At 40.3% G+C, this 14,800-nt stretch overlaps 1 protein-coding gene across 4 annotated transcripts in view; it reads right to left on the bottom strand.

Annotated features, from left to right (window-relative positions):
• RASGRP3 (RAS guanyl releasing protein 3) overlaps positions 1-14,460 on the bottom strand; it is a 58,157-nt gene extending 43,697 nt beyond the window's left edge. For 2 of the 4 annotated variants that reach the window (XM_033055178.2, XM_033055181.2), the window contains exon 1: positions 1,978-2,085. Coding sequence is in view for 1 of the 4 variants with exons in the window: in XM_033055182.2 (XP_032911073.1) it covers positions 1,978-2,014 (37 nt within the window). In the remaining 3 variants the exon portion in view is untranslated. Of the gene's footprint in view, positions 1-1,977; positions 2,120-14,320 lie in introns of those variants that run through there. The other 2 variants (XM_033055180.2, XM_033055182.2) reach the window with 2 other exon arrangements.
• Between the last annotated feature and the right edge of the window lie 340 nt (positions 14,461-14,800).

Here is a 14,800-nt window from a genome sequence, read left to right as displayed (position 1 = left end):
AGTGATGAGTTATTCTCCTTGACTGTAAGTTACCTTTATAACCAACAGTAAAGAGGTACAAAACTCAGCTCTCCCAGCACATTTCCTTGAGACAATTCAGTTACCAGCGTAACAAGATGTGCTCAGACATTATTACCTGAAGGCAAGCTCAGTAGTGCAGTTATCTAATGTTTACTTTGCAATTATCATGTTGTCTCTTTTATATTACACTTAATTCCCAGTGCTGCTGGAGAATTAATCAGCTGCACAGGAGGCACCTATAGCTGGCTCACAGTCCAGCTGGTGCAGAGCCATGTGGCTTTTCATCCACCTTCTGGCACAGCAGTTGTGGAGAAGCAGGGATGAAGAAGTTACAGCAGGTATGGACTGAGCTCATACCTTTTTCTGGTGGATTTGGAGTTTAACTTGGGTTTACAACAAGGTCCTTCAACAGTCCTGGACAGTTTGCTTAACAGAGAGCACTCATTACAAACACAAAATGCAATGTCTGAAAACAAGCAGACCATGGCGTGATCTTACTCAAAAAGCAGAATTCCTAGAGTTCTGAAGGAAAATAAACTTGTTCTGGGATCAGAATAAAAAGTGACAGGAAACAAGTTATTTTCCCTGCTCCACATGGAATGGAGAGGTGGACAGGCTGGAGGGTGCCCAGGGGGCTCCTGACACAACACCAGGTGCCTCAGGACCTGGAGGCTTGCTCTGTTAATGGTGTACCACAGTATCCCTGTGGGAGGGCTGCAGTGTGCTGAGAGCACTTCAGTTCTTGGTTCAAAGGCAGTCTACCCTTGGAGACACAAACAGGCAGGAAGCCACACAGACTTCTTGTTTCGTGAACAACTGAAACCAATTGACTTTTTCCTATAAAATTTCCAATTGTCAAAATCATCAACTATACTTTAAAAGAAAAGTAGAAGTCTTTAAAGAGAAATAATGTTTCACTTTCTTATGTGAGAAATCTTTGAAAAGCTTGTTCTGCCCACCTTTAAAGGAGAGACTGCATCAACCTGTCAGTATTGACTCTTAGATCTTCCTCAACAGGACCCCACTGCTCTGTCTGCCCCTTTAACCTTCCCCAGAGCACCTTAGTCTTATCACATATCAAGATCCATCATTCATTCATCTGCTCCTATTCCTCCTAAGTCTTCCTCCAAAGAAACCTGATTCATCTCTATGTAAATAATTGATCAAAAGTTCTTTTTTATGTATCCTACACTCTGGTTTTAAAAGAAAAGTTCAGACTGTAAGGAGTCAAAAATTATCAGACAGGGACATCAATCATTCATGAAGCAAAACCACAAAACATGTGAGTACCTGAAAATAAATTGAATTAAGAACTTGGAGATATTTAGGGGACCTCTTTCCTGTTTTTTAGGGAGGATTTTTCAATCTTCACCGTCTAATTATGCATTATTATTCAGAATGGCTCAATAACATCTTAATCAGTACATCTTCAGTCTTCCTGCATTTCTCCACTCCTACCTTTTCCTTTCAGAAAAATCTCTGCATTCACTCCCAGAAAGTAACAAGTCAGGAGCAATTTTGTTCAGGTTGATCACACTGTTTTGAGGGAGTACCTCTGTCAATTCCTTACACTAGTGCTTTTTAGCCAAACATTGAAATTTCTTTATACTCAAGTTGCATCACCATCTATTGACTAGCTCTACAGAGAAAGGAAAATACAGTCATCATAAACAGCCTCCTCACTCCATCATCTGAGTAAATAAGCACCATATTCCCTTCCTGGCTAGCACAAGGGCAAAACACCGTACCTGCCTTGTTCCCACAAGACCAAAAGCAATACTGTTAATCACAGGTCAGAAAAATACGGACAATCTAGGCATGAATGACTGCTTATCAATGAAGTTTCAAAAATATGCTTCACCCTTTCAAGTATTTTTATGAAATCTTTAGGCTGAAAATGGGAAAGTAGTGATAGTTTAGGAAAAAAGAAAATCAAAAACAGGGAAAATCACTTACTGTACTTGGTTCTTGCAGAGGTATTCAACACAAACATCACCCTTCCTTGTCCAGCTGCCAAGTGCTAAAGCATGAAATGAGCAGCTGTTTCCTTCAAGCTGGGGCTGTGTGTCTTAACCAGTCACATGCCCCTCCTGATAAATCTCACTGCCGTGCCAGGAGGTTAGAATCTGAAGATCATTATTCCCCCTATTAGAAAATCCTTTTCATAATAGCAGCCTTTGCTAAAGCATTTGACTGGAAACGTGGCGCTATGTGCTCCATAACTTCTGTTTTTTTGTCAGTAGTTTTTTTTTATGACTAACACCAAACAGTAGATAAGCCTTAATCGACAGTAGGGGCAGCACAAGTGGAAAGTTAAACACATCCCCGTTGATCGCTTCAGGGTTTTTTTTCTGACTTCAGACTTTGCTGTGTTTTAATACAGGAATTTAAACAGGAACAGGAAAATTTAAAATACTGTTGTGTTCCTAGTGTCTTTAATATCAGGCCACTCCAGTGATCATAAAAAATACATGAACAATTCCACTTTTGGGGATTAGTTGTTCTTAAGGGTAACATTACTGTCTTTTGTGCTTGTCAATAGAGTGATGAGTATTAATACTGGAGGTCATTTTAATTTGGCATCTGACATTTTTGCATCATGAATTATGTGGCTGCATTTTGCCAGATGTTGCATAGTCAGACTGAGACAGACCCTTTAAGGTGAGAACTATCAGTCTAAAGAGAGAAAGCAAAAAAAGCATCCTTATCCTTACATTCCCAGATGTAGGACAAATGAAGGAGAAGTGCTGAAGTCAAGAAAGGAACAGGTTTTGATGGAATTTTCCAGGGTGATATGTAGTCACACATTTCTGAAATTCAACTGAGACTTTACACTTAACTCCCTTTGGCTTGGTCACACATTTAAAGGTATTTAGGTATTTACGGTCAAAGGCATACAGTCAATGGCATTTCGAGGGTGAGGTGCAAAATAAAATTTTCTGAATCTCTGAAATTCCTGTCCCACATATAGGATACACTGTGCTGCAACCCTGGCAGTACCACAAATTGGCAAGACTGAAAGGACACAGGCAATTGCCAGACCTCAGTATAGGATGTGTTAATGGTATTTTGATGTTTGGTACGCAATCCAGATCCTGCAAGACAGCACGGCCTCATTGGATTACAAAGGACATTGTAGTGCTGCAACCCAGACTTGGACAAATTAAAGGAATTTCTCAGAGCCAGGTGCCTGCTTTTAAGATTGTTAAGATAGACTAGCACATCTAGCTGGCACATTTGTCAGAATCCAATGAAAGCCAGCAAATCCCTGAAGATGAAGTCTGCAGTAACAAAGGGTGACTTGGGTTTCCTCCTTTGACCTCACCCAGCTCTTCATATTATATAAACCAGCACATGGTTACAAAACCACACAGCCACTAGTGCTGCCAGCATAGCCTGGAGCAGGGAAGAAGCCCTTGTGCTAATTACCCACGCCTGCTTTCGTGACCTTCTCCTGTTTCTTGGGACTCTGGGGAAACAAGTTTTCAAAGAACAAGCTCCTGCCTTGGAGGAGCTCTCTGCACCCCGCTGGGCATGGGCACATCCAGCTGTGGGGAGGCTCTTGTCCCAGCCTGGGGAAGAAGGAGCCATGGGCTTGGGGTTCCTGCTCAAAGGGCTTGAGTTCCTCTCAGCCTGAGTAAGGGGGTCAGTGCAGAGGGAGGAGGAAGGCTGGGAAACACGGAATGTTTGCTCAGGTGTGTCCTGATGCACAGGCAGGCTGGGCAACACCTCCACAAGCTGCTCCTCATGTCATCCTGGGAGACTCCAAGGGACTGTCCCAGGCACGCGGCTCTGTCACCCAGGGGCCTGCATGGCTGCTGAGGAGCCTTTAAAAAAGGAGGTTGTAAAAACTATGAATTTAAAAATGAGAAATAAGCCCATGAAGAACGAGTCCATTTAAATTTAGGCCACTGGAGGAATGGCAATTTCAAAAAGGGAGTGAGAGCTGCCCTGGCAGAACTGAGTTGGAAATTCCAGCAGACCCTGGCCATGGATCACAGAACTGGAGAATGCACTCACTGTGCTTTAAGGCACGGCCCATTGACCAAATGAGTTATCCTTGATAAAGGCCATTTCATTTGCCCTAAAATCTGAGCTCAAAGGTAACAGAACTTTACATGCAGCTTTAAAATTACTCCTAAATTTCTTTACAACTTTGTACAAAATTACTTTCTGTTGATACTGAAGAAAACATGACTGAAATCTGTTCCTAAATAATCTATTTGTCTACAAATACAATTTTTATTACTTTGTCCATTTCTCTGATTATGCAATATCAACTGCACTCCTTTACATTTATCAGCAAGCATTAATATAATTGATTAAATACTGGTAGTACCTGGGCCATTTGAGATAGCACGGAGTACAGTGTCATCACTCTGCACTGAATAGCCACCTTTATTTGGCAGTCATGCTCCACACAGGAACATAATTTGATGATGACTGAATGTCAATATTCCACAAACAACTTGGGATACACTCCCTAAGAAGAAGAGCAGCCTTTGTACTTTCTGAAATGAGTAGACAAATAAATTAATTTTTATGGCTCTGTAAACACTGCCATAAGCTGCGGTTTACGTGGGAAAACGTTCATCTATCCTCATGCTACACAGACAATTTTAAGTCATTGTGAAACAGAACAGAGAAATAATTTGGGTGTAATTCCTAAAAATAAAAATTTTGTGGTGTTTTTCCTTTTTTCTATTATTTCTTGTTTTTTAAAAGAAATATTGACATACAAAAGAAGATCAGGTAGTTAATGCTGCTACAAAAAATTAAATGCTGTGTTCTTACATCTGTCAGCATCTTAATATGACAAAAGCTTTGCTGTGTGGAACACAACAGTATTCTGCCTTCTGTTGAGAAAACAAATGAAGACTGGATTGAAAAGACTACATTTCTTTCTCTATGGACATTCATTTGTGGATATGACACGATGATCCTTGTGGATTCCTTACAACTCAAAAGATTCTATGATTAATGCCTCAAATAAAAACTAAGAGATGAACACAGATTTCTCAGTTATGCTGAAATGATACATGAGAAATACTGAAAAGGAGCAAGAAAAGAAAAAAGTACACTTATTTTAATTTAGCCCTGAATTGTGATAGGGATGTGTGCATGTAAGGTAAAATTTTTAAAGTCACATAGTATAGATAGCTTTTAGAATAGCTTCAAGGAACTAAAGAATGGAACAGTTGTCCATTTTGGTTTGGGTTGAGATCAGGAATTTAATTTACTGTAGGTGTTTTAATTTAGAAATTGATCATAGATAGAGAGCTTATCTCAACATCAGTGCTTTGATATTGTGCAGAATTTTGAACTATAGAGTTATTTTCTGCATATGGCAGTTATGGACATCTGTTTTGTGGGTTGCCTGAAAATGTCTCTTTTCTGTTAACATGTTCTTCTGGAATTTATGGAACTGGATATAAGACTCTCAGTAGAGGTAAACATCAGGTTATACTAACTGCAAGTCTGTGTTGCTACCTTTGTTTCCTAAATGGCTGCACTACTATTCAACTTCAAGCTTTTAGAATATATGGAGCTCGGACCTGACAGACAGACTGCCTGGTTTGCTGGTCTAGCCACATGTTATATAGCCTACACTATCAGCTGAAATGAATGAAAGCAGACCACGGAAGCCTTCACTAGACAGGATGCTTTATAAATACCTAAGTGTGATTAAAGGGGCTGCTATAAATAGTCCAACAGCTCTTACACAAAGCTGACAGCTAAAGGACATATGAGGGGCATAACAGATAGGAAATTATTCTGAAAGTACTGCATATAAGGCTCTCAACCTTACATTACAGTAGATCAGTTTTAAACATTTATGGACTATATTCCATCCCTAGCAATCTAAGTCAGTTCCAGGTTCTTGCAGTGCTCTAGGGGGCACAGGAGTACTGCAAATGCCCAGTGTACCTCCCCTTTCGTGCCCAAGGGTGCACTCAGTAGTCACATTACCTCTAAGAGAGTAAGAGCTGAGAGGATAACTTATCAAATTAGGTCATCCCTGGAAATGAGTCCTTCCTTTACATCATCAATTAAATGCCATAAGGCAAGCCCAGAGCAATGCTTAGAGTCAAGGCTGCTGGTTGCTTCTCATTGGAAAATAGTGTCTTTCAGTGGTTTAATTATATGAGAAAATAATAATTTAAATGGAAGTTTGATAGGCTAAAATATCAAATAATGCTATTGTCAGAAATTATGAATGGAAATAGACAGCTCTAGCCTGTCTTCCCACCACTTTTGGATGGCTCTTGGTTTTCTCCTAAGCACTTGGTCTGCTTAGTGGAACCAGAAGCAATATGCCTGGAATGGAAGGGACAGGAGAAAGAATGGAATGGAATGGAATGGAATAGAATAGAATATTTGAAGGAACCTATGAGGATCATCTGTTTGGATGAACATCATCCAACCATGAAGCACAGACCTATAAGAGTAAAGGAGAGAGGATCCAGGAGTTAGAAGGATGAAGCTTAATGATAGAAGTGGAAGGCAGCCTTTTCTCTCATGTACACCACTAGTGGGACCTCCCTCCTTTTCCTTCTTTCCTCCTCTTCATGTCCAGATTGGAATCTGTGCACTGGTTTGTGGAAATGCTAAGCACTCACAGCTGCAGGTTAATGGTAATTATATTTTAACTTATGTGATATTTTCTTTAAAGAAGTATAGGTAAATACTAGATTTTGGGGATTACAAATTTGACATGAAAAATAGGGGATGGTCCTATTTTTTCTGTCTTCAAATCTCAGATTTAGAAAGAGGATGACAATGGCTGATGGCATGAATGTAAACCTCAAACCTACTCAAACAAAAACACCCCCATCCACAAGACAACCCTTATTACACATATTCCTGCCTTTCCAAAGCCCACAGTAGGAACAGAGATGCTGGAAATTTATAGTTTCTTCTTTATATAGACATGTGTAAGAGATTTTAATTATTAAAATTGTTACTATTATTGTGAGAACACTGTTCTATATTTCCAGTTTGCTTTACTTGGTTTTGTTTCACCTTGAAGTACAGAGGTGGAATGAGAAATATAAGTTATTCTGCACTGTGAATGCTAAAGCAGGCTGGCATCTCCATTGCTAAGAGATAGGGTGAAATTGTGCCATGCAGTGATAGCAGGCACTAAGGACAGCTTCTGGACCCATGACTACAAAAAAAACCCCAAAAACCCAAAGCAACAAAAGCTCTTCATTGTCTATTACCAGTTACAGTGATTACAGTAATTTCACGAATACAAGCCGCACCATTTTGACTAAGATTTTGCTCACAAACCGGAAATGTGGTTAATACTCAGGAGCGGCTAATATGTGAATAATTTTCTGACATTTACAACCTCAGAAGTGCCAGCCAGAGTGCCGAACAGAGCAGCTGCAAAGTCGGCATTTCGCGATTGTTACAAATTGTTACTCTGTTGTGCTGCGGGTGGAGCCTGGCTCCCTGCAGGCAGCACGGGGGGCAGGGAGAGAGGAGGGAGAGCTCTTTCCTTCCCTCCTCTGCCGCAGCCCGGGGAAGAGACGGGAGGGCCCCGTGCCGCCACTGCCGCGGCTTGGGGAGGCGGCGGGGCCCCGCGCCGCCATCGCCGCGGCTCGGGGAGGAGGCGGGGGGCTCCATCTCCGCCCGCCGCCACGGGAGCGGGGTGGGGCTCCGTCCCTGCCTGCCACCACAGGGCAGCGCCAGGCCGTGGTGACCGAGCCCAGTGGCAGCGGCGGCTGGCCCCGAGCGGTCCCGCTGAGCTGGGCCACCTGGCCCCGTCAGCAGCCCCGAGCGGGCCAAGCCTGCACAGCCCAAGCCGAGCCAGTAAACGCCCCACTCCCTGCCGCGATTCTGTTACTGTTTGGCAACTTTGTTGCACACAGGTCCTCACTGCGAACGACAGAGCGGCTTATACTCAGGTGCGGCTTATTTATGGACAAAGAACGAAATATTTGCCAACACCCAGAGATGCGGCTTATACTCAGTGTGGCTTGTATTCGTGAAATTACTGTAGTTATATTCCACAGGGTGGATATGCTCATTTCAGAAACAGAGTTTGAAGAGTGTGTTCCAGTAATTCTAGACTTAGATACAGTATCACAAAAACACATCTGTCATAAAGGGTTTTTTTACAATACTCTCTAGATGGAAGTTGAAGATTCCTAAACAGACTGGTGCATTTGGAAGAGATTTGTTCTCTAGGTTTCTCCAGCCATCCTCATTGTGAGTGATGTGCTGAACAAGGATGTGGCATTGCTGTAATGTTGAATGTACAGCAACTCTCAGTTTTTGTTGCCTTTTGTGGATCTGGTAAGTGTGAGCTAATGAGTATTTCCTTTACCATTTAAAAATCCTCAGTAAGAATGTTTTTTTTACCACACTTAGTGCAAAGATACAAGAGTCCAAGAGTAGGACATCAAGATTTTTTTCTGAGTTTTTCATGACATCCTCTCTCAGACTTCAAATGAAATTATAGTTGCACAGAAAGTTTTCAATTCAGTGAACATATGTTTTAAAATGCATTTATTTTACCAAAAGTACCTATCTTTCTGCATTTTACTCGTCTCTCCTATTGTAAGTTCAACTGCTGTCAACTTTGTCTTGCATAAATAATTTCTGAGCATGCTTTTCACTCAAGTTTTACAACAGAGAGAATGCTGTCTGCCAAATGTGTATTACACATGAATAATGATAAACGTTTTTTTCACTCTATTAATTTTGATAAACATGTTGTCACCACCGATGTCAGAGTGGTTCTTGGTTTGGTAAGTCAGTCTTTCCTCAGTGACGCAGCATGGGCTGGCATTAGTATCTAAGTATCAGTTTAGGGCACTACATTCCACGTTGCAGCGTGACATCATCCATTTGCACAGACATTACAAGAGTGGAAACAATGGACTATAGTAACAGACCCAGAAAAGAGCAAAAAACCAAGCCTATTCCTATTTCTTTCTTCTCTCTAGAAAAACACATGACCTTTTTTAAACAGTTTCTGTCAAAATACTGAAAATTAATGGACTGCTCATTTACAAACAGTAGCATTTATGCACTGTAAAACGAGGCATGATCACAAATACCTACCCTGCTAGAACTGTCAGGCAGGATCTCCATCTAATCCAACACACAGCATGTTTATCAGTCAGACTGTGCTATCCAGCAGCCTGAAATCTGCTGCAAATGTCTCAGGGTTCGTGCTCCCAACTTACTCTGAGATGAGTGAATTTGTATCTATCTGTGCCTTCCTACTATGTATGAAGTATTCAGTGCAAAGACAAGAGGGAGGCTATTTCTGCCATGCTCCTTAGTTGAGAGGAGATTTGCTTATTATAGTCACAACACTTAATATTTTGTATGAAAGAGCCCCTTGGGGCCAAGGTCTCTATATATAACTGCTGGATTTATTACACTTATTTTACTCTGGGCCCTTCTCTGTTTTACTTCCAGTTCAATTTCTTTTACTGGTATGAAAACATTATCCTCGTCTTCTATGGTTTTAATGCTTTTAATTATTGCTTGAGAAGGTTATCTTGAATAGAACATAATTGAATGAATAGAACTATATCACAGTGGTGTGCTGGGTCCAGAATTCCACAGAGGCTGTGCTCCGGTATAAAACTACAGCATTATATAAAGGCAATATGAAAGTTATTTCTTAAATTTTAAGAGAGAAATAAGAGACTATCCATGATTGGAAAGAAGGTCAAGCAGCATGGAAAAATTCAGCATTAACCCACTTCTCCATCTTGCCTGTTCCCATTTATGAAGTTATGAAGCATATTTTGTAGTTGAATTTAGATTGAGTTCGGTTTTCATTGCATTACTGGCAACGGGGCGGCCACTTTGCATTTTCATTTTCCTGGGGCTGTGTGGTGCTGCACTACAGAACCCCTAGAGCAGGGCTGTGTTTTGCACAGTGCAGTTGTTTGAGCCCATGGAGTCTGTTGGGGACCACAGTGATAAATGGGTCTGCAGCCATTACTAAACAGGGGGTTGAGAAGGGACACTTCAGAGGTGATATCCAGTGTAGAAATGAGAGCAAATTGCTGCAGTGAGTTTAGAGAAGAGTGGAGGACTGAATCTACATAAAGTAGAGTGTTTGTCATTCCACCCTGCTGCCAAAAGCTGGGACAAGCTTCTCCTTCCCCTTGGGGTACTCCTCTGCTTCCCAAGAAGTATTATACTAAATAACAAGATTACCAGCCCTGAAACTCCACCTGAATAGGAAGAAGATAAAGACAAAAATACTTCTCAAAGCCAACAGATTTTTTTTTTTTTGGTGGTAACTCAAGACATGAAGATACCTGCATGGTTATTGTCAAGATGGACTTGTACTCCAAGGGAGTCTTTCTTGTTCATCCTTTTTTTTTTTTTTTGTTAGTACCATATATTGTACATATCCTTTAACAACAGTCTGCTGCTGATGTGTGTTCATGCAGCAGAAAACCACTGCTACTAATCCTTGGAAATGTGACCCCAGGGTCAAGTCTCCCACTTTTTCTCATCTGTTGTTCAGATAGTAAGTCTTTTTAAACTGCCTAGGTGTGACCAAGTAGGAGATTTGACAAATTCATTCTAGATGTATTTTTCTATATGGTTAATATATCTGTGTTTCATCTGTTCCTGAACAATGGTTCCTTATTTTGAACCACGATTTGCATGGAGTCTGGAGTGAATAAGAGAACTTAAAGTAAAAAAAAATATAGCTGCACTTTGGCATAGAAATTGATTTTAAAGAAGATTTTTTTTTTTAAACCTTGCTTATGCAACAGCACTTTTCTAGTCCACTAGAAGAGCAGGAAAGCAACCAAAGTAAAGTTAATGGCTTTTTCTGGTAGCACAGAGACTTCTGGGAGAAACACCCCATCTTCCATAAACACATTGACCTTCACTCTTGTGCAGTAAGTTGCTGCAAAGCCTGCACATTTAATTCCCATTTGAGCTAAAGGATTTATGACAACCTGAACAATTCTCACTGCTGTGGGTCACTACTCATGCGTGTAGAACACTGTGATCTTCCCCTTAAACTTTTATCTTGAACATACTACATCCATACTCTTCTGTTGTAAGCAGGGAAGCTTTTGGGTTTTGGATAAGAGAAACAGTGAAATTAATGTGCTGTGTTTGTAGTCAGACTAGATGATCTAATGACTCTGCCAGGCTTTAAATTTTATCAGTCTGTTGAAATAATTTTGTTTGAAATCAATGAGACTACCCATATGCCTAAATTTAAGCACCTGCATAAACATTTTCATGAGTCAGGATGTTATTCAGCACATAGTTATGAGCTGGGTGTTTTAGACATTATCAAAGAAATTATTTTTTTAGCACTAACATTTCTGTTGTGTTGAGCAGCTGCATCTCTTTGTAGAACTATTTTGATGCTGTCCAATATTGAATGTTGATTTCTTGATGTGTTTTAACTGGGTTTCTTTTAGTGTTCCCTCTTCCCCAGTTCTGTTTTTTGAGTGAGACTGCTATAGACTGTACATGTGTTTTCAAAAAATCTTGCTTTGATTGCTCCAAACACTTGTAATTCTCTGCTCTTTTTACTCCCCCTATAATCTTAGTGGGCCTGCCTGTGACTTGGAGCACAAAGCCTCCTTGTCAGAGTGTCTGGTATAGTAGAATAAGGGCTTAGAGAGAAATTAAGATGCTTACACCAGAGCAATTGCATGAGGAATAATAAATCTTTCTAAACCTGAACTAGCTTTGCAGGAAAGCATGGCATGACTTGTCACCCAAAGTGCATTATTTTTTAAGTCATGTGATTTTTCTTCAAGTCAGTCAGCTTTCCTGGAACCAGAAATCCACACTGCCCACACAGTAGTGACAGCTGACTGAAGTATTTATTTGACAACCCTAAACCTCTTTAATTACCTGGTAAAATAATGCCAGGGTAGGAAGCATGTGAACCTCAACTTCCTTCTGGTATATCAAATTCTCATATTTAACTTTTAGCTTGGAGCTTTAATAATTGCAGCCCTGTTAGCACTTGTGAATACTCAAAAGTGTTCATGCAGAGACAATCTCCTGCAGAGTACTTAGACCCTAGCAGGTGGTAAGATTTTATAAGGTGCTGGGGTGTAAATTTCATTCTAAGACCTTCTGAAAACACAAAATCACAGAATAGCTTTGGAAAAGACCTTTGAAATCATCATGTCCAACCTGTGATCTACCATTACCTTATCAGCTAAACCATGGCACTGAGTGCCACATCCAGCCTGTTTTTAAACACCTCCAGGGATGGTGACTCAACCACCTCCCTGGGCAGCCCATTCCAGTGCCCAATCACTTCTTCCATGAAGCGTTTTTTTCCTCAGGATTCTATCTTCAGGACAAAACCCTCAGTCTGCAAACTTTGAACTCATGAACATGTGCACTCTTTCAGCTTAGAAACAAATATTTATATGTGCTTATTAAGAGTATTAATTAGGGAATTTTTAAGTGCCATCTATAGTATTTTTTCCAAAGGCAAATGTAAAAGTGCATCAGTACACTTTTGATCACCTTTTCCTGTAAACTACAATGTAACTGGCTGATTTGTAAATGATATTCTCCTTATAGCTGAGGAAAGGTTTCTGTTTTGCTACATTCATGCAAATCCATTCAGTGGTACCAAGCTTTACAATAATGTGGTGAGTGCTGCTGACCTGCATAAATCTGAACGATGCAGTGCGTACTCTTTGGTTGTATTGCAGTCGCTGTGCAACTGATATCTCATGGAAATGATTGTATTTATTCAACATCAGAAATTGCAATGCTTCCTCAATTTTGAAATTAAAACACTCTTTTTCTGTTTCTGCAATGTTACCTGCATGAGAGCATGATATGCTAGTTACTCAAACTGCAGTCCAAAGAGCTTTCTCCTGCAAATATCTGTACAAGTTTCTAGTTCTACTGTCATTTTAGTCTTCACAAGACCATGCTTATAACCACCTAGAACTGAGAATTACTGTACATGCTGAGTACTTTGAAATCAGACAAAGAAAGGCCTTTCCATGAGCATTGGCTCACATCTGCTTCATTGGAATTGCTGCTTGGCACCTCCCTGGATCAGCTTTTCAGCTGACTGCTGCTGTTTACAATTGTCCTATCATGGCTTTTCACCTACATGGATGACATCCTGCCTTGCTATCTTCACAATAGCAGACTCTAAACATAACAGCATCCTATGGGGATACAGTAGAATAACAACACATCGCACTTCCTTTTTACTCACCAGCAGCTTTTTACCATAAACTGCTAATGCTGGACAACATCTGAATAACCTGAATAGCATATGCTTAGAGACAATGTGTTAATGAGACTAATACAAAGGTTATTCTCATAGATCTTTCAAAGAAGATAAAATTTGCATCATGGAAACCTGAGTCTATCATCCTACAGCTTCTATTCGGCTGCCTGCAAATCCCAACAGCATTTCCTTTGTTAGAAGTGCAAAGGACACATTGAGAGTTGAAGAAATCAAACACAGTCTTAGAAAACTTAATTTTTCCATCTTAAAAGTCTGCCTTATTGATGGTAACTCAGTGAATTAAAATGAAGCTTTTTACACACGCAGTCATGTATATAGTATCTGAAAATTAGCAGATAAGAAATTTCCACTCATGTTCCACTGTCAGTTTAAATTAGACCTCAGAACGGCAACATGCTGTATTGCAATGCAAGCAACAATGAATAATATATCTTGATTTGATATCTATATGTAGTATATTTTTGTGTATATGCATGCACACACACCAATTACCTGTCACAATAAATTCTAAAACTCCAGAAACTTTCAGGACTTTAATTCTTAAGGCTAAGTTCCTACCTGCAAGTGTACATAATAAGACTAAATTATCACAAAACTTGCATTATATACATCTTGATATGTTTCTATATACCATATTAACACATCTTGTATAAATACGTATTTCATATACTTCTCCCTCCCTCTGTCTCTAAATCTGTATTTTTAAACGAATGCAGAGTTGACATCATATTTTCCTTTGGGGCTTGCATTTACCACAACATTTCTCTAGTACTTAATCACTGCCTACAAGATGAACATGACACAAGTCAGAAAAATGGCAAAGTTATGTTATGGATTTATGGCAAAAGCTTCTTTTGCTTAAGAAAAGTTCTGAGGAATCTGTAAGTGAATTCAGATTTTTTATCTAAAAATCACACATCCTGCCAAATCTTTGTCTAAAACTCAGCTGCCATTCCTTCTCCAAACTCATTCTGTTTTTCCTTTACCTGCCTGGCCACACCTGAAAAGAAGAGGAGCAAGCAGAAATGCCAGGAGGAGGCACTTACATACCTTAATTTGGTAGGTATCCAACTTGCATCACTCTCCTTTTTTGAAAGAGTTCTTCTCAGGAGATGAAGATGCTGAGGTTATTTGCTCCCAGCAGTGTCCTGCCCATGACTCTCACTCAGCAGCCCTGCAGAGAGAAGCAGGATTGTGCTCTGTTCACTCCCAGCAGCTTCACTGAGGCTGGGGCTCCTTTGAGCTCAATTAGTTCTAGATTGTTTGGCTAAATGGCAGCCACACTTCCTTCTATTCTTTCCCAACTTAGTTTTCCTGCCTCCAGTGGTGCTTTTTCCTTTCTTTGGACTATAAATAGGCCTGTCACAACACAGTCTATAGCAGTAAGGAAGGCAGGAAATGCATTTAAACAAAGGAAAGATCTTAGGGGGTTTTGCCCTCCCCTGCCAATAGAAGTAAAAGAATTTGGTAGGGATTGGTCTGCAGACACAGTTTTCTTTGCACGAGGAAAACACTTGTTCAAAAACATGC

Source organism: Catharus ustulatus, chromosome 3 (genome assembly GCF_009819885.2).
Source record: "Catharus ustulatus isolate bCatUst1 chromosome 3, bCatUst1.pri.v2, whole genome shotgun sequence".
NCBI lineage: Eukaryota > Metazoa > Chordata > Aves > Passeriformes > Turdidae > Catharus > Catharus ustulatus.
The sequence above is the reverse complement of the archived record's forward strand: the minus strand, read 5'-3'. Positions and strand labels throughout refer to the sequence as shown.